General features: G+C 43.8%; 1 protein-coding gene across 1 annotated transcript in view; it reads left to right on the top strand.

Moving 5' to 3' along the window:
* Nucleotides 1-6590: 6590 nt before the first annotated feature.
* Nucleotides 6591-20592, top strand: part of IL1R2 (interleukin 1 receptor type 2) — a 47876-nt gene continuing 33874 nt past the window's right edge. Inside the window, exons 1-5 of the mRNA XM_080377326.1 lie at nt 6591-14180; nt 15848-15942; nt 16039-16297; nt 18600-18774; nt 20232-20406. Coding sequence (XP_080233452.1) covers nt 14155-14180; nt 15848-15942; nt 16039-16297; nt 18600-18774; nt 20232-20406 — 730 coding nt within the window. The 5' untranslated portion in view covers nt 6591-14154. The remainder of the gene's footprint in view (nt 14181-15847; nt 15943-16038; nt 16298-18599; nt 18775-20231; nt 20407-20592) is intronic.

The raw sequence follows: 20592 nt of genomic DNA, 5'->3' as shown, positions 1-20592 counted from the left end.
TTCAGTTAATTCTAGCACTCGGGATTTCTGTTGTGGTTTTCCTAAAGTAAGGAGGCTTTTCCTGGAAGGACCTTTGAGGTCCCTGCTATACTGCTGCTTGATGATTATTTCAGTTAAACTCCTAGTGGACAGAACGGAACAATCCCTTTCCAGTAGAAATACAGTCCATTAAAAACATACAGTCTTGTTCCCTTGGGTGGAATGTAGCCATCTCCTTATTGTATGTTTATAGATTTATTGTGGAAGAAAATTTCAAGAGGGTGAGCGGTTAGCCATGCAGACTGCCTTGTGGTTTCTCATTATTTTCCCCTTCATAGCTGTCCGAGACTGGTGGGGCAGCACCTGCAGAATCTGGTGGGGAGCAGCCTCTAAAAGAGACATTGGGTAAGACTGGAGACATCCTCTTAATTTCTCCTTTAGATTCTTCTTTCTGTCCCTTAAAAAATCCCCAAAAACTTCAAAACCCCAAAGGTTTTGTCTAAATGCTATCATTTAAATGTATTAGGAGCCCATTTCATTGTCTTCATCTGTTAAAAGATTAAAATTCTCACTTCACTACATTAAAAGCTTCAGCCTGCTTCAGCTGAATATGGTCAGAGTGTTAGATCCATCCAGTTTGGAAGGGCACGGTGCCTAATTTTCCTGATGGGAGCCTGTAAGCTCTTGACATATTGAGTCAATGTGCTGTTCGCAGCGTACTATGGCACCCAAACACTGGCTAACCCTCTCTGCTTTCAGCAGAATGCATTGGTCAGTTGGATTTCTTCACGATTTGAAACAGTTTGTAGTCCATTTAGCTGTCATTTACCAGAGGGGTCCCCTTGAGCTACAATGATCTCGTATTTTGTTCTCTCCTAAGTCTCTGATCGCCAGGTGTAGTAACTAGCATGCCTGTTATTTCTCAAGTACCGAAAATGCAAGTGTATAATTTCACAAGTTAACCTTAAAATAGCACAAGTGTAAATGTCAGTAGCTTTTCACATAGTTGCATTGCACCTTTTATATTGCTTTACTTTTTATAGTTCTGTATTGCTTTTTTTTTTATTGCAAGAAACTTTATATTAAGTTTACTTATGATATTTAAAAGATATTGCAGGGAAATGAAAATGCTACATAAATAAACCCTGTCTAGAGACGTAGACTGTTGCTCACTGAGAGAATACGTCTGAATTTTTTAGGCTGCACAGCCAGAGCTGGACTTGAGCAAACCCATTTGTCCATGGTTGGCTGAGGTTTCCCCCTTTGGCTGGTGCACTGCTGAGGCAGGTAGCCCTGAGGCAGCATTAGATTCAGATTTCATCATTCCCCAGGTTTGAGGTTGTTTAGGCCAAATGTCTCTGATTGAGCCATCTCTATTTAACCTTTACGTATAAGGTTGTGTATGTAGATACACGAATGGACTTATTTTCCCTCTCAAGTCCATGCTGGTGCGTTGGGACTTCATGAAATGGATGGGTTGAAATTTGTGTATGCCATCACTGTTGGGAATTATTTTTAAGAAGTGATGTATTTGAGGCATATTTAAAGAAAATGTGGCATCCTTGAAATGAACAGTGTGTGATATCCGAAAGGAGAGGAGGGAACAAGCAGCTAAAAACAGAGCTAGTTAAGTTAGCAGTGTGTCGTGCACAGACAGATGGGGACCAGCTGTCCTTGTGGTAGATACTGAGTTGTACTGTATGAACTGAGGAAGAAGAATGCACTTTTAACTGAACACTGCTAACCTTGTAGAAGAAAAAAGATGCGTAAAAACATCCATGAATCCTAGATTATTTTTTTTCTGAAATAAGTAGGGTTGTATTTTATGTAAAGTGTATGTTACTATTTAATATTCAAACGGGGAAATATTTCAAGTTTTTTGTCTCTAGTTCTCCTGAAAAACCTCTGGATACATGATAAAATGAATATTTATTATGTGTCACAGATGGGGAAGGGAACTGTTATTTTTGGAGCCAGGCAAAAATGATGCACGGCTTCTTTTTGTTTAAATGTTGATTAAATCTTTCACGAAAAGAAAACTGTCAGCAGACCAAAACAGTACAAGACCACCCGTTAGAAAACATTAATTTTATACCACATACTCAAACTTGACAAAGTGGAGCATACATTAAAAAAACAAAAAAACAAAAACAAACAAACAAACAAAAAATCCAAGAAACTGAAGAAAAGTCAAGAGCCAGGGCTGGAAGGAGAGGTAAGTGAAATACCGATGTGACAAATTGCACTGTGTGTCCACTTCTGCAGCTGCTGTCCCTGCTGTACTGGCGTTTCTAACACAGTTAGATTTGGATGGATGCACAACCACTGATGCAAAATTCATAACCCTACCAGCAGGAATCATTATAGAACCGTATATTCCTTTGACTCCAGCTGCTGGAAGGAAATATTGTGTAGGAAATTTGATGTATAATTTTTTTAAAACCCCCCGAACATTCTGCCTTGATACCTTGTTATGCTGAGCACGTCACGCTGCCACCCAACCTAGCTAACAAGAGCTCTGGATCATATTTAGGGCAATGTTGACATGCCTGCCATTCACATTGACCCCCATGTCATGGCTCTCAGTACTTTTTGGGGGGGCAGCAATGACTGAGGCCATCAAAAGGAAACACTTACCACATCCAACAAAATTGGGGAAATGTAACTTGGAAGCATTCCACACTGTGGAACAAATTCCTTGTCATTAGTTAGGAGAAAAACCATGCAGGTAATGTTAGTTGTGCAGAACATCGTATTTAGTAATCTGAGCCAGGATTCCCTGTGTCAGGGAACTCCTAGGGACTGCAGAAAAAAATTTGAAAATATACATCAGCAGGCCACATTAAACTTTAAGACATGAGTGATTCTAATGGTCCTTTGGCCTGGTATCTTCCAGGCTGTATTTCAAGAAACAAATTCTAATTGTTCTCAGGTGCTTTCCTCTCATCTCATTCCCAGCATTGCTGACTTCTCCAGTCGAGAACTGGACCAGTTCAACCAGGGTGAGTTTTTTTGTTCCCAAGTGAGCAGCAAACTTAGCAAAATCAAATTTGTAAAGAGGAAGCAAACTGAAGCCTTTCGATGTGTGGCAATTCTTCCGGAACAGGGCAGGCAACACGCAATCTGGGATGGCCCCCGGGGACAGGAGATCAATGGATACTTGCACAGAGATGTTGCCTAAGTAAACACAGTCACAGGGTCTTATTTCACAAGCATGTCTTCCTATTGCTTGAGTAGTAATAGGATGCTTTTTGTACAGTGAACTCTCAGTATCTTATGGCTACCTTGCTCACCTAGAAAAACCGAGATCTACAACGTCATGAGCCAGAGCGCAAAGCATGAGGTTTGGCATGAAATGGATGTAAGGGCTGAACTGGTTTCTAACATGAAGTTGCCGTCAGGGGCATACCTACATTTTCAGCTCCGCATTTGTGTTGGAGCTCCATATGGTTGCGTGAGTAGTGCACGTACAGTACATTTTGTTCTGCAATCAGTGTCCACAGGTTTCATTTCACTATGCCCCGTATGAAGACAGATTGCCGATAAGTGCTGAGTGTTCTGGTCAGCTGTCCCATCAAGTGTTGCTCCAGCACCATCCTGGATGTTTTCAGGAAATCTCTGTGTGTTCTGCATGGTGCTCTAGAAAGCTCAGGACATCTTGGGCCCTCTGGTGCCATTCCTGCAGATGGGTGCCAAATTCTGACTCCTTGCATGGGGAAAAACTTGTTATACTTTGCAGTTTTTGCAGTTGGGCATATAAACAGCAGCTGAATCCGAAGGTAATGAGAAAGATGCGAGCAATCAGCTAGTCCTACCTCTGGAGATAGGTCAATCAAAAGCAGGCACAGGGGTGCAATGATGAGGGTCAGAGGGATGGCATGGCAGGGAAGGACCTCCATTACATCAAAAGCCACTTGCCCTGGGCTGTGGAAAAAGCTTGCTGCAATGGTCTGCCAATGTGAGAACTCCTGCATGTAGACTTTGCTCTTTGCCAATTTGCTGTCCGTTGTTTGCTAACCCACTTGGTAGATGATGATGATGCATGACAGGAGAATGTGCAATGCCACCATAAAGCGCCTTTGCCCAGCACTAAGTAGCAAACGGGAAGTTGTTGGTGACTAGACACAGCTGGACTTCTGGGGCTGCACGGTGCTGGATTCAACTGTAGGATGAGAATACAGGGCACAATAGAAAATATTGTTACAGAACTTTTAGAGTTCCTATTACTCATACGTGTGGTTTTGGCTGTCCTACCTCCATCAGGGTATAAGATTACAAAATGTATGCACATGGGCAGCAAGAATGGCAGAGGACCTGGAGCTGCAGCCCCCACAGCATGGTTAGGTACTTGATAGCACAAGAAGAACTGGCAGTTGGACAATATGATCAGGGCTAAAGGCTGGGGGTATTCCTGGTTCCTGGAAGCCGGGTGCTGTTAGGATCTAGAGCTGTTAGCCTTTCTGGAGGCTCTGAAAGACCTTAATTGCTGATGGCCAGAAAATAGAGGGGGGAAAATTCACACTGCATGTGCTATGCTCTTATGTCTCCTCAAACATCGACTGCAGGTTACTGTCAAGACCAGATACATGAGCTTTCAGTCTGACCTACTGTGACTGCTGACATTCTTAGGGTTTCCCCAGCTGTCATGGATATTCCTCCATAATGCTGCATGCCTCGATGACCTATGAAGGGTCATAGGGTCTTTAGAAGATCCAGAGGTGTTTTCTACTACTTTGTTTCTTAGAGAAGCTTTTTCCCCTACATATATGTGTCACTTTTTGTCCTGATGTCCCAGAAGTCCAGAACACTTTTTGTTGTTGGCTTACAAAGCCTTTTACTAGCAGAAGAGTTAACTGTTTCCTGAGTAGGCTGCAGTGTGCATATATACATAGATATATATATGCACACAATGAAGCATGCATTTGCAGGACAGAGAAGTAAAGAGAGGCTCTTGTGACCAAGGCCAAACATTCCTGAGAAACATCTTAATCTCATGAGAGCTACTGGTTGTGCTGTGGGCAGCCTTCATGAACAAACCAGGTACATGGCTGAGAGGCCTCTCTACAGCGGTGCAAAGGTGGAGAATTACACAGCTGAATTCCTTACAGGTAACAAGAGCCTCTCCTGTGTTTGTACCACTCTGTGCACTGTCCATCTTCTGTATCCTGGTCCTGCTTCTGCTTGTGACCTACATTTTCCCATGGCTGTATCAGTAGGTAACTTGTCTCTGTACAAAATAGAGCTTCTTTTAGTAGCAAAAGATAATGAAGTCCCCCATCTAAATATGTGATCTGGTTATTTCACCCTGGGCATGACTGATACAGGTGCTGGGAGGACAGAGATCTGAAAAGAGGTGAAGAGTATGGAGGAGAGTGGACAAGAACACTTTAGAGGCACAGCAGAACTTGGCTCAGGGTGCAGATGAATTTTCATCTACTTTGCTGCAAGTAGACTTGTCCCCTGTTTAGAAGGATCCATTTCTGAAAGGGGCTCGATAATGTGCATGAAATACTGCAGGGTTCACAAACCCAGCATTTTGTTTATTGAATACTAAACAGCTGAACCCAAAGCAACCTGAATGTATGTGTGACTGATCCTGAGTCAGGCATGAGTCCCGTTGAAAGCACAGCCTCTCTAGCCCATTATTCCTCCTGTGCATCAACTTCTGATGAAAACCCCTCTTACAAAAACATTAAAGTTGGCACATTGACAGAAACCTTTCCTCAAGGTGCTGTTTCTTCATCTTCTCAGAAAGTGCAGCTTCAAGGAACAGCTCTGCCAGGCACTTTTCTTCATTACAACATTACAAGGTTTTGAAACGCTCATTTAAGTAGGGTGTTAAAACCTGTGGCTGCTTACATTGTTAAGAAAACACTGTATATCATCTCCCTTTGGCAAACTGCAGTGCCAGAACATTTCAGGCTTTTCCTCTGTCCCACCAAGCCTTCAGAAATAAGAGTAATTTGATGATTTGAGGATATACTAGAAAAATAATTCTCTTCTCTCATAGCACTGATTCTGGGAAGTGAAGAAGTAAATTCACCCCAAGACAAAGAAGACAAGTCGTCTGAGCAAACTCGGGAGGGTGGCATCCTAGTACTGATGGCCCTGTGAGCGCCTGGCTGCAGGAGCCCTGCAGGAGGCTGTCAGCCTCTGATGCTTATGGGATCATCAGCTAACTGATTAATGGATTTTGGGCTAAAATGACACAGCACTGCTGCCACTAGATTTTTTAGTGCCATAGAGTAGAGTAGACACTTTGTAATGTAGTCCTCGGGTTCTCACTATACATGTACACTTCACTAAAGTGCTATTAGGGGTGTTGTTAATGGTTATTTCTGGCTGGTATTTTGCTGTAAAATAATTTTGAATTTCCACAAACATTTGCCAGTTTAGATGGAGCAGTTTTGGCCGGATTACTTCGGAGTCCCCTGGCGCATGCAGCCAGCTGTGCTGCTCCGCTCTGCACAGGGCAGTGAAGAAAAGGGAGCAGAGCAGGAACAGAAACCTGCAGGGCTTCCACTTCCACCCTTCATCTGGGGACTTCTGCAATTGGGGTACGACCCTTTCCTCTCAGCAGGTGGCAGCCTGGATACATATATGTGTCTCTTTTTTTTTTTCTTTCTTTCTCTTTGTCTCAGTCTACATGTCACAAGAGAGTTTCTAATAAGTCTAAAAATTACGACTGGAGTGCCAAGGAGTATGCACCTTCTTAATTATCTCTTGTCTCCAGCATTTGTTTTGGATATTTTAAAATCCTTCTAAACTTTAAAATGACTCTTCCATGAGACATGTAATTGCAACCCTCCCATCTCAGGCCAGTTTTATGAACATGTTGTGAAACAGGCAGCGGCTCTGAACCACTAAGCAGTGGCAGGACATCCTATTGCTGAGTGCCATGTCCTTGCTGTGCAGAGCTGACCAGCTGCAACTTCAAGGGGGCCAACAACGTTTAAAGGTTCCAAACAACGCTGCCATATCATTATGGTATTAAATGGTTAAATTCAGTTCCCCATTTTTTCTTTTGTTCCCGTAACTATGGTATCAAGGCAAGAGCTGTATCAATTATTCATACATCCTGCCAAAACCACAGTCCCTGGGAAGCCTATTCACAAAAATTTGTACATTAATCAAAATAGTAACTTGTAAATGTCCTGAGATCTTTCAGCTTTTGTAAAGACAAGGGGAATGGCTCAGCACTTGTGAGAAGATCAGGTCTGACGAACTTTCCTTAAACTAAATGCAGGGCTTTGCTGAGTCTCCAGTGAAATAAATGCCCCTGAGATAACAGGTCTGGAAGCTACAGCCAGAAAGCCCAAAAGGGATCTTGTTTTGTTGTTTTGTTGGCAATGAAGCCCTCAATCCAGGGATGTTTTGAAGGAAAACCCCACCACTTTCTTGCAATTTTTCATTAAAATTACCCACATTTTCCTGTAAATGGTAAACCCCTACGCTGGATCCTACTTACTTCCAATTAACTAAGTCTGAATGAGTGCTCTTCCAGCTTGTGATCAAGGAAAATTTGCATAGTAAAACAATATTATTGTTAAACTCACTGCCTTTTCTTTTTAAAAAATAAATATTGTCTTGACTTCTCATCCTGTGTAAAATTCTTGTAAAGTCTTTGAAAACCAGTTGCTGAAATGATGAGTTCCCTTTTCAGCTGCCACAGAACATCATGTGCTGGAGAAGGGCTTAGCTCAATGCATTTGAAGGCTGAAATCCTCCTAAGATTAGTTTGCTGCCCCATGTGTATTTGTACTCCTGTTTCACATCGTCAGCCATTATGAATATAACAGAACCCTCCAAGCTCAGCCGATGGTAGCTGTTTTTATGAAAACAAATGTGTTCATTAACCTGAATAAATGGTGTAAAATCTTATTTTCTTCAGTGCTTCACAGTCGATGTGCATGAACTGGACAGATAAATAGAAGACGAAAAGAAAGACTAAGTCTATCTCATCTTTACTGCAAGCAAATGTGATCTTGCAGCAGCACTTTAGGTTGCTCTTGCATTTCTTCTTTAGGAAGACAATGGTGATGTTGGGACTGTTTTGCTTCTAAACTGAATTGATTTCTCCTAATTCCTGTTTTCAGATTTACACACACACCTACACACCATTGAGAAGCAGTATCTGTTGCATCTATTTGTTTGTTATTTGTTTATTTCTAATCCCCTCTTCCATTATATCACTGATCCAGAACAAGGCTATTTTATTTTTTCTCAAGTAACTCTTAATACCAGTCAGAATTGCTGACCATCGTGACATTAAACACAGGGCAGGTACCAGGGAAGGATGCCAAGTACAAATGAAACGTTGGTGTCTTTATTTCTATACCATATGCCCTTCTGTATGTTTTGCACAGTGTCCTCCACACCAGCCCCCCACAAATCCTGTGGTGATAATGAATTACATATTGAGGTAGTGGAGTAGGAAAGAAATACCTTGGGTAACTGTATCCACTAAGTGTATCTCACACTCCTGCTTCTTAAAACAAGTGTGTGAAATGTGTCAGAAGAATATTAAAACTCAGATAAATTAGAAGATTTACTGCCTGCATTAAACAAATGACTTAATCTCCTGGGTGAGACAAAGATTTCAGTCAGGAACATGTAATAAAAGATGAATGGTTAATATTACCTCCCAGTACACCTGCAGTAATGTATGATCCGTACCAGCTCAGTTTTTCCCTAGTCATAGGACACATATTTTTCGCTCTTTCTCATAGTTATGAATTTACTTTTTATCAATTAAATTTAAGTTCAGCTAACAAGAAGGTAACTATGAACAAAAATCTTGTCATCTGTTTTTCTCTTTGCTTCTGGAACTCCCTGTTTGCTGGGTTGGCTGCTTAAACCAAGCACCGTAACTGATTCAGAAATCTTACGTTGTCACTGTTGTGGCTCAGGTAACTCCATATGACTTCAGGCTCCGCAACTGGACACAGTTCCTCCCCTGTCTCCTGTTACCGTGGGCTTTTTGTAACCACTGCTGTGTTTTTAATTCACTCTACGCTTTTCACGTGCACTTTATGTTGCTTCATATATAAAAAGACTGATCATGATTGTAAACGAACACTGTGATTTTGGAAGCGGAGGGGGAAAAAAAAGCTACTCTGCAGTCTCAGATTTGCTTTTTTCTCTAACCCTAGTGCCCCTATGGACTCACTGCCTTCGGTCTGAGAAGACGGCATAGCTGTGGGGAACGTCTGCTGGCTATTTCCCTTGGCGCTGTTAGTCCTCAGCCAGCCCCATGTGTCAGCCCTGACACCGTGAGTGACCATCAGTGCCGCAGCTTTACCTAAAGCCCTACACTGAGGCGTGGGAGATGAGGTCTGCTGTAGGCTTACTCCATCTGAGCAGTGGGGGTGGCTGGTAGCTTGAGGAAATGCTCAGGCTGAGCTGCAAGTTGTGATCCACCTGCCCTGTCAGTCTGCAGATTCGCAAAGAAGTACGTACACCCCTGGGCTTGCACTTCAGCAGTGGTCCTACCGCTTGCACTTGCAGCGTGTAGTTATCAGCTTCTGAGGCTTTGCGCTGGTGATGCCACTGTTTGACATGCCATGAACAAAATTCAGCATATTTATACATAATTTTATCCATGGTAGAGGGAAGGGCAGTAAGAGAAATTTTTTTCACTTTTATCGTAATTTTAGAGGCATTGGGATGTGGTGATGGTGAGACTGTCACTAGCATTCGGGTTACCCTCTCCAGTTCAGTGTATAGGGACAGAGTCAGCACTTTACAGCTTCCAACAAACTCAGCTTTGCAGCAATCCTCTTTCACTGCTTGTCCACATTGCATCATATGTCATGTAGACTGTGCCCAGGGATGGTTTTCTACCTTAAAAAGCCAGAAAATCCCACTTTTTTAGAAATTGTTTCTTTATTTCATGGGTCTATGGCTGTGTGCCTGTGCACAGACAATCTACCCTGCTGCTGGCAGTCTGCACGCAGTGCTAGCCGGCACGGCACACACCTTCCAGGGTCCCAGGCACGTATTGCAAATGTGGGTGTGATGTTTACATCACGGGTGACTGACGCAGGGAGAGTCCCCCTTGATCACCCCAAGCTCCATTTGTAGTGAGGGTTTGTTGCTTGAAGTCACTTCTGGCCTCATTACTGCTGTCTCTGGGCCTTTCTAGCCATTACTTTGTCCCTTGCAGCCTGTTGATTTACACAATGAAAGTCTCCTCCTCCCTGCCCCTTCCAGCTCCTGGCAGGGCAATTATTCTTCGCAGCCTGCCTGGTTTCTTTTGCAGTGAAAGGGTCTGTGAAAGTCCCAGGAGCCCAGAGCGAGGAGGCAGTCTGTAGCCAAGCTGCTGCTGATCTGGCCAAACAAGCACTCCCTCATGACAACGTGTATGTCTCTTTGCCCACCTCCTTCTCCTGTTTCTCCCGTCAGTTGTATACAGCTGGTGTATGACAGCGCTTATTTCTCTGGATACACATGTAAATCCCTGTATTCTTGGCATCTGTTGTACACTGAGCTAATTCCTTTCTTTAGTGTTCTCTTTCTGTCCCATCTATTTGGTGATTATCAGAGCTGGATAGCTTCTTTTCTTCCCTCTCCATTTCTGTGCTCCCTAAGAGCCCACCTGGGAATTGTGTACAAGGACATTATAAATTACTAAAACCAGGTTTGCCTATATCAATAAGCCCGAAAACATGCGTTGGTGCAATAGTTGTGGTTTACTCTGCATCCGCTTGCCAGTCAGCTTTCAACGTTCAATATTTCTTAATGCCTCGCCACTTCACTCTTATGTGAACCAGAGAAATTTTCAATATTTTCAATATTTCAATATTTTCAATAGCGTGAAGCTGGCTCAGCTAAACTGAATTACAGAATAAACAGCAAAGTCCATGTGAGTGCAGCTCCTGGATGCCAAACATCACAGAGGCACTTGGATGAGTTCCTCTAGAACAGACAGTAGAACCGGGGAGTTGCTAGAAAAATCTGACATCTTAACTGTCCCTTACAGAAATGGTTTTATCCTTGCTCTGTGATGCCTGAATTTCCATTTCCCCTTGGAACAGGGACAATGAACAGACACACCTTGCTTGTGGAGACCTTTTGAAAGCCTCTGTTGCAAGGAACTCCCAGAATTTTAAATATTACTTGAGGTTTTGTTTATTTTATTGGATGTCCTAGGACAGCAAAATCCACCCAAATGTGGCAAGGCAGCTGCGTGTAGCCCTGGTGTGGGAAATAGCAATCTAGTGAGATGAGCAACGAGTGAGACATATGGGGAATAGCCTGGTCTTCAGGTTAGGAATTTCACAGCTATGCTCCAGCATCTTGAGCTGTATAAATGAATCATCAGCACAGCGAAACCACAGAATGACACCAGCTTCCCTAAAAGAGTCTTTCTATATATATTGCTGCTAGACTTGCATATTTCTGTTTATAAATACTCAGTAATAACTGACCACAAAGTGACACGGCCTCCTCAGCAGACAGCTCCTAAAAGAATACTTGTTCAATTGCATTTTTATCCCCGAGTCATTTTAAACCAGACTTCTGCAGCTCCAGATATACTGTTTTAACTTAAAGTCCTGTGATCTGGACATTTTCTGGGTAAAAAGACAGGCAGGACAGAGCTCTTCTGAAGGAAGTTGATTAGAATTGTTAATCCTGAGGACATTAAGCTATCTGGAAAATGCACTGTTACTCTGTAGATATTTGGGTTTACTTTTCTGAGACAGGTCAGCATATGCTATTGCACTATAAACTCATTTGGAACCCTTCAGCTGGCTTCAGCTGTATTTTCCAAGTGGTTGTGTTTTCAAAGAAGAGTCTGGAGATGTGGTAGCGTGAGGAAAATTGGTCACTGCTGGTGTGTACAGATGGCATTGCCTCACAGAGGGGAGGTCAGGCAGAGCCCCGTGCTTACACGTAGTGATGGGCAATGACAAGCTGACCCGTTAGCATCGATGCAGTTGTGAGGGAGCCCAAAGACGTGCTGCACCTGGCCCAGACAAGCTAGTCATGGCTGCGGTGGGAGCAGGAGACGTGAAGTGAGGGGAAGGAAAGGGCTGGAGCCTGGTGGGAATAGGTCACAAGGGGAGAGCTGAAGTGGCTGCAGTGGAGGGGGGAGTGTGCGTGCATGTGTGTATGTGTCAGGGCATGGGGCACAAATCTCCAAAAAAGCAAGTGATGCTAGTTCTGCTGTTTGTTGAACAGCTTGCTGTTAGATGGCTTTACTCAGTGGATGCAATGAATGTGTTTGCAGCAGTTGGAAGATACAATCTTTCCAAAGACATCAAACCTCATTTCCTGCAGTTTTGCTCTTTTTGAGTCTGATAAATGTCTGGGTTATTTGCTGGGAACCTGCCTGGCTCTTGTGACCAGAGTTACCATTACAGACTCCCACCTCTATTTTGTAGTTACTCATATAGTAATAGCCTGAACTTAGACTTAATATAACACAGGTCACCCAATCCAAAAGCCCTTCTGTCTGGTTGCCATACAGTGAAGGGGAAAAGGAAAAGCTGAAATAAATTTATAATTCATGAAGTCAGATTCCCAAAATGAAGTGCAGGGATTCCAGAAAGGAAGACCAGTGGTTTCATAGCCCAAATGTGGGGGTTTATCATCAATGGAAATTAATTCTTTCTTTTCACTGAGTTGATGGAGCACTACAGGACGGTAACTAATGTTAGTTGCATTATCAGCCTTTAAGGTTTATGGCTAACAGGACTGCTTAAGGAAAACCGGGCAGCTATGCATAGGGCTGGCAGCTGTAGAGATCCTTGCAATGACTGCATTGATCAGGGTATAGAAACTGTAAGGACCATTACAGATTGAAATTTGGGCCTTTGTGACTTTTTTTGTTGTTGTTATTTACTGAAGTTGCTGTAATATGGTGGATAGTGCCTGCAAAAAGAATATGTGGAACCCAAGCATATGACACTTCCCCCAAGGTTGCAGTATAGTAATATATGTCATCATCTATATGTTTCTTCTCTCCATAGTAGATGGCAGCATGGTTTCGAAACCTGATAATTTTTCATCTCTTAAACAGTATTCTGAGGTCTCCAGTATAACTGAGGCTGATGTTAGTTAAAGAGAGAGTTAACAAATTATGTTTGGGTTAAATAAAAACCCAAAATAGTTTGGGTCTTACACGCTTACTGTGATAATTAACTATGCTGATTTTACTACCCAGTCACTATTTGGTTAGTGAAAGCACCACAAAACTGAGCCTGAGGCTACGACCCCAGTGCTCCAGACCAGGGCTGCTCATTTGAGGTTTACGACCCCCAGGGAGGGGAAAGCATCTTCCTGGGATCTGCCAGCAGCGCCCTGTGTGTGGACCCCAGGGCCAGCCGCTCAGCCCGACACCACCACCACACTTCGCCTTCATGGGCTGGCGATGAGGGATGAGGCAGTGCATGACAGCTGCTCCCTGAGGGGTCAAGAGGCTGTGAGAAATGCAGGGTTGCCTGCAGGAGGCATTTCATGTCAGGACAAGGCACAGGAAAAACTGGCTTGTGGTCCAGTGCTAGACTGAAGTCCCCTGCCAGACTGCACTTTTCTAACCAGGTGGATACCCACATTGCCACAATTCATAACCCATTTCTTACCCCTTCTGCTCATGAGCCTGGGTGCCCTAATCTGCTTATATCTGTTAATTCTTTGTATTCAATTGCAAAAAGAACCTTAATGTAAGGTGTGACACTAAGATGAATGTTATGGAAGGGAAGGGGAATCAACCCATTTGTGATTCACAAGCTGTCTGGGAAATCACGAAAGATTTATGCTGTCCATGAAGAACTTGTTAAACCACATTATGTGAAGATTGCAATTTTTTAGCTGCTGACTATGCTGCAGAACACCTTTTTTTACTCATGAGAATTCTTTATTTGAGGTAGAGCATGAAATAGTCATGTGAAGACATGAGTGTAAGCAAACTACCATTCGTCAGAAAAAGGGAAATTTTAGCAGTCATTTCCCCTTTTTTGGGAAATCCAAATACATATTCTCTCTCTTTCTGTGTCTGTTTCTCTCATCCTCACTCTACGGAAGGAAAGAAAGGTGGCTCTAAAATGTCATTTGGTTCTGACACAAATCTTATTGGGCAATGAGAGACAAATTTCCGCTTTGTGTTGAGCCAAACCCTATATAAGGTCATCACGAACAATTTTCAGTCTTGTATCTTTCCACGAGAAGCTAATGGCTGAAAGACCACAGAAGCACAGGTAAGCAAAGCTGACGGAAATCCAGGAATGAAAACCTCCCTTAAACCCTCAGATTGTGTAGGGCTTACGGAGATTGCTAGATACTAAACCAAAAGGACTGGAAAGCTCTGAGCAAGTATTTTCATCAGGGAAAGGATCCAAAGAGAGAGAAACTCCCCTGTTACAGGGTGTTACAAGTGAACTGTGGGGCTCGTAAATGCCACAGACGAAGCCACTAGCATTTAGTCCAGGTGCAGCCCAGAGGGGCTGCAGCTCCGTGCCAGTGCCCTGAGAACCCTTGCAGATCTAGTGGTAGGGGAGACGACCTGTGGTTGCAAAGCAGTATTATTGGACAAGAGGCTGGCTTTGTGGTGGTGTAGAGATGACAGTAATAGTTTATTATAGTCAAACTATCAGATGTCAGATAGACATAGCTACTAGAACAGGGGGAAATTGGGATTAAAACCATATTATAAATATGAGCATGACAGGATACAAAGATGCCTGAAGGTGAGTGCCTGTGAATATGACTGTTATATTGGTAGGAATGTTTTTGCTTTTGGATACAATTTGAAGTAGTTGTTTGGATGTTTAATATTGATCCTATGGGACAATCAGAATGTTAGGCTGACGTTAAATGCATGCAGTTTACGTTTCTGCATATAAAATGGAAATGGCTTGTATCATGTGTGTATGTGTACTGTATTGCACATAAATACCTTACACAGAGCATAAACTCGTGCCTATATATAGCACATTTTATATATTTTTGCCTGTGGTACACTGAGATAACACATAATCAGTCAACTGGGTAGCAGCAGCTGAAACCTCGTGGCAGACCAGGAAGCATTCAGTGGTGTACACAGAAGCTGCCTTGCCCATGCCAGGCCAGTACAGGTGTCAATTAACGAGTGACTGGCAACGGATAGTTTTGGTTTCCCTTAGTGTCACGGTATCTGATTTTTAGGACCAGTTGTTCAAGGTTTTCCTCATCTTTTTTTTTTAGCGCAGTAATAGTAATGGTAATAGTGTCCACACTGAAAACTCACTTGCACACCAACAGCAAGATGGGTGCGCATGCCATGGGAGTCAAAGCTTTTTTTCCCCCAAGAGGAACGTTTGTTGGAGACTTTGAAACCTTGGCTCTGGTTATAGCAGGAATTTTGCCTGCAGCCTACACTATCTGGCCTGCTTTGGTAGCCACAGTGGGGAAGATAAAGTGACATAGGATTTAATGAGCGCCCTATAACCTGAAGTGACTGCTTAGGAGAGCTGAAATCTGTCCTGCTGCATCTTTGCTCCTGTGTTCACCCGAGCTACTACACTGCAATAACCCCAAGCAGCTGACCCTCATTCACACCTTAGTGCAAAATAAGCAGAGCTAGATTTTTCCACCCATAGCTGTGGGGACAGCAGCATCTTGTGGTATGTTGTTTGCATCTCCTGCAGTGAAAGACAGAAGTGATGTGTTTGTGCCAAGCCAGATGCTCTTGTTTCACAAGTCAGCCCCCATAAACTCGGGATGAATAAGCCTTTCTCATCACTAAGGGTGAACCAAAGCTCACTAGGTCCCAAGTGAGGAAAAGAGCAGTTAACTATTAACGTTGAGTATTTTCATTGTATCTTCTGCCTTATAATAAACTTCCCTGCAGATTTCAAAATGCTTTCCCTTGATCTTCTCCTTCCAGTTTCCTCTGGGAAAAAATGTGTGGGCTCTTCTTTGTCCTGGTGACGTGCACAGTGGGTGCCTCTGCTTTCAGACTCCAGCAAGTCAAAAGCACAGGTAAGGGCATGCTTTTTTAATCCCTTCTGTCTCCCTCTCCCTTCTTTTTAATGTGCCTGGCTGACAGTAATGTAAAAATATCTCTGATTTATATAGAAAACTGCCCAGATCACACCGTGTTTTTCAAACACTACTATGAACTGCATGGAGAACCTGTGGTTCTGAAATGCCCTTCCCCCAGGTACAAACATTCGGATTTTTCTGCCTTGACTCCTAATATCACATGGTATAAAAATGGTTCAAAAACCATGATATCAGGAAGAGATGAAGATCCAAGAATCTGGGCAGAAGGAGATACACTTTGGTTTTTACCAGCAATGCTAGAAGACTCAGGAGTATATATCTGCACCAGAAGGTGGGTATTTAAAAAGAAAACCCAGTGCGCTAACAAGGTGGCTATGCCTAAAACAGATTAGCTTAATTCTAAACTGCAGTTATGTTCAGAGCATGTCTGGATAAATCATTTCCTTGTTGACTTTATTATAGAAAAAAATGTGGAAAGTCAGAACTCTTAAGCGCATTGTGTGTCTCCTGTGGAGACATATATGCTGAAATCTGGATAAATCGTGACACAGTGTTGCCGCTCTGGCTACGATCTCACAAGGACATGTTGTACAGAGCATTTGTTCTGGCTTATTTTTGAGCCAGTCAGGGCTATGGCAAGTGGGGACAAGTGGCAGGCAGGGAATTCTGCAGAACACAACCCTTGTGCTACAGCTCCAGAGAAGCAAAGAGCCTTGTTTGCACTTCAGCTTGCCTTACGAAGCATGTACCAAGGCACCATGCCTCTGCAGTGGATTTCTTCTTCCCTCTTCCTTCTTCCCGGTCTTCACTCCTCTTCTGTTTCACATTTTAAACCAGAATTTGATTGCCTTGTTATTGCTGGAAGATCTTTCATGAGACCCAAAGTGTCTTTGCTGGACTGGTACCAGGCTTGTGATACTGCAGTGGGCTGAGGCTTGAGCCATGGCTTTTTTCAGCCCTACTGGTCTTTTTTTTTCCTGAGGATTTACAATCTGACAGCCCCTTGTATACTTTCAAAAGAGGTACCAGGGTCTGGATTGGTGGGGGACAGATGAAAACAAAACCCCCTGTCACCATTAGAGCCAGAACTCCAGAGGGTCTCCCAGGTCCTTGTCCCCTGCCAGCTCCTTCATCCAGTCATCCTCCTCACACACTCCTGGCAAGTGGAAGACATATCTCTACATCCCTGGAGCTGCCTGTGTAGTGTGCAGCTTCCTTGCTGGCAAGGCACACCTCATGAGTGACATGTGTCAGCAGTGGAATGGACAGGCAGGACTCAGGTTAATAAATCATGTTCGGCATCTTGGGTTGGCCTTTCTTCGTGTCTCAGCAGTGATTGCAGTAGTGGAGCAGAAGAGAAGACTTTGATAGTGAGGCCAGAATAACAAAAGGTTGCAAATATTGTCCTAGATCACCCCGTAGTTGTCTGAGACCTTCAAGGGTGTTTTTTAATCCCCTTTTTATAGAATCATAGAACCATCGAGGTCGGAAAAGTCCTTTAATATCATCAAGTCAAAACGTTAACCCAGGACTGCCAAGCCCACAGCTAAACCATGTCCCTAAGCACCGCATCTCTGCATTTTTTTAAACAATTCCAGGGATGTTTGGACTGTTCTGCCTCGATTAATCAGCCTATAACAATAGCAAAGCTACTGACAGCTATAGCAAAATGCTGTGAAACCTCTTTGAAAAAGATATGCAAAAGCCAAGTACATAGTTTCATCGCTAATAAATATTATCGCAGGATTAATAAAGTGGAAAAAAATTGTATTTGCTTTGCAAATCATCTCACAGAGAAGCCACCAGATTTTTTCCAACACCCTGTAAAACGAGGGTGGAAGCAAATTATCACAGATCGCCGTTTCTGCTGAGCAAATATTTTGGATTTAGGCATCTGACCTGCAGGTGACCTTGGCAGCAGCAGGACTCTGCTTCAGGAGGTGGCAGCCCAGACCCCCTGGCTTCCCTGGCCTCCCCAAGGGTCAGGCACTGCCCTGGGTGGAGGCACCGCTGAGGCAGGCTTTTGGAGGTTGTGAAGGGCATAGTTTAAGAACCTGTCTCCCCCACTCCAGTCATCCTTGGGACTGGAAGAGATTGTCACCTGGGGTTAGAAAAAGTTAAATATTGCAAAACTTTCCAAGCAGGGATGCCTTCTTTTCTGTGCAAAATTATATGCACTTGCAGAAATGCCTACCGGTTGTGCAATAGTAACTGTAGATGTATTGCAATACATGCTTTAAGCTTTTTATTTCGTCCTTAGGTCCCAATCATTAGGGTTTTCCGAGTCAAGACCTCTTTCAAGGAAATGGAGGAGAGTTCATGACACACCTGTTCAGGTGAACATGCTCCCTCTCCCTGCAAAACAAAAATCATGCTGTAGCCCAAGGGTGCATGACAAACTTGGTGTACAAAAAAGACAAGGCCGAAGATCCAAGGCAGACATGTCAGCAACGTGTTTAGATTGTGCCAAAACCTCAGTACCAGTGATTTTCCAGTATCCCTCCTGGTATGATCTCAGTCTTGGCCTCCTAGAAACTGCTAAGGAGGGAAAAGGCACCAGGAGGAAACCAAAGGTATCACTGGAGTTCCCCTCGTTGCTGGTGGGTGCTCACCTCTCCCCACTCTGTCTGCAGGAACTCCTCCTACTGCACCGAGGTCTCCATCCACCTCACGGTCTTGGAGAAAACAGCTGCTCGGGAGATTGCCTATCTCCAGGTCCTCTTCACTTTCACCTCTGGAAAGATCGTTTGCCCAGACCTGTGGGATTTTACACCAAATAGGACAAGCCTGGAGCTCAAGTGGTACAAGGTAGAACTTTCATCTCCACTTTGTGCAAAACCTAATCCAAATCTGTTTGTAAAGGCACATACATCTCCACTTTCTGTCTCTCCTGAACATCACGTTGTTAAAGACACGACACAGCATAATGTACTGGGAATTTTGGGACATGTATATATTTTAAGAAAGGTTCTCTGGGGTGGACTCAGCACAGGGTGAGGTGCTCCGCATGTTCTGTGCTCTCACAGGCAGCTATATTTACTCACAGGTAACTATATTTAAGGCTAGGTTACCTACCTTGGCTCCAGGGACTGCCACTTCAGATTAGGCCCTTGTCTTTGGTGCCGTGCTTCTTTTTATTGCCCCTCTAGTGACCCCCATAAAGTAGGATTTCCCAGTGATGCTCCCCCCACGTGAGCTGTTCAGGTAGGGTAGCTTTCATTAATTAACTGGATTACATCATTTTGCAACCCTGTGTTCATCACACAATGCTTATGGTGTTCTCTCGCCTAACTTGCCACCCCACGGCATTTCAAGCAGGCAAGCCTGGCTTTGCCTGTAAGGTCAAACGCCCTTCACTCGGTCATCCTCAGCTGTACAATCTCACACTGGACAGCAGGGTGTTCTACTAAAACATTCTCATCATACCTCGGCTTAGCTTTTATTTACACTCCTGCTACGATCAATGCTCTGCCTTGTGCAGCTATCGTTCTGACCACAGGATGCGATACTTAGGTTGGCTTCATACAGCAGTGCCTGTGTTGTGGTTGGTACCGTACCAGTGAAGTGTCTCTGCTCAGGATTCCCTTTGGAAGCAGGATATAACCCCCTTATCTAAGGCCATCCTCCTTAATATGGTTCTTGTTACAACTGTTAAGAGAGAGCTAGCCTGCCTTCACGGGGGAGGAACATCATTGTGCCTAGCAAGGCTCCAGCCTGTGTGGGAACAGAGCCTGAGGGATACAGAGCAGGAATTTATCACAGTTTATGAGATCATGTAGGGTAAGTAAGAGTTTTGTGAAAACCTGCATGATTACTAGGATTTGTCTTTGACGAATGCCTTAGAGTGGTAGTGTTATGGAGTCACGTACGGAAAGTCATAGCATTGTGGAAAACTTCATGGTTACTAAAATAGTTTTGTCATAGAAGAATGTCTTAGATAATTAGTCTTAGGAGGACTCTGGAAAGCCTATTGTATCTTTTCCATCTTGAAATGCGCACTTCATTGAAAAGCTATACACAGATGTTGTAGAAAGATTAAAATACCTATTTTCCACACTTTACATAGTGCCTCAGAGCATTTTAGAGATGGACACACATTTGGAGAACTTCGTGCTTTTTGGTGGGGAAGCAGAACTGCTCAGATTTTCCAGCCATAAGTGAACTTTTAATAAAGGAGAGAGAAGGATAAGTAATTTTGTCTGGAAGCTGCACAGGCTGTAACCGCATCTGTCCGACCATAACCCCAGCTGCTGTCCTTTCCCCAGGATGCACTGCCTTTGGAGGGCAGTGATGACAAGTACGTAATTCTGAAAGGTTCGAGTTCTCTGATCATGACTTCTGTGCTGCCAGCGGACTCTGGGTATTACACCTGCAAGATGTCGTTCCCGTTTGAAGGTGCAACGTATGAAATCACCAGAACCATTCACCTGGAGACTGTTGGTAAATATCGGCCCCTTAAAACATCGCAGCACTTCAGAAAATCTCTTGTCAGTGAAACTCGGGAGAGGAGCTCACGCTCGGCCTCTCGGCGCTGCCAGGGGGAGGGGGACGCCCCGGGTGCTGGCTTTGGCACTGGTGGGCTGCCCAGAGCTCCCTGGCAGGGCTGGGGGGAGCCCCCCTCGGCCG

Source organism: Falco punctatus (assembly GCF_963210335.1).
Source record: "Falco punctatus genome assembly, chromosome: 2".
NCBI classification, from domain to species: Eukaryota; Metazoa; Chordata; class Aves; order Falconiformes; family Falconidae; genus Falco; species Falco punctatus.
Note: the sequence above shows the minus strand (reverse complement) of the source record. Positions and strands in the feature narration are given on the sequence as shown.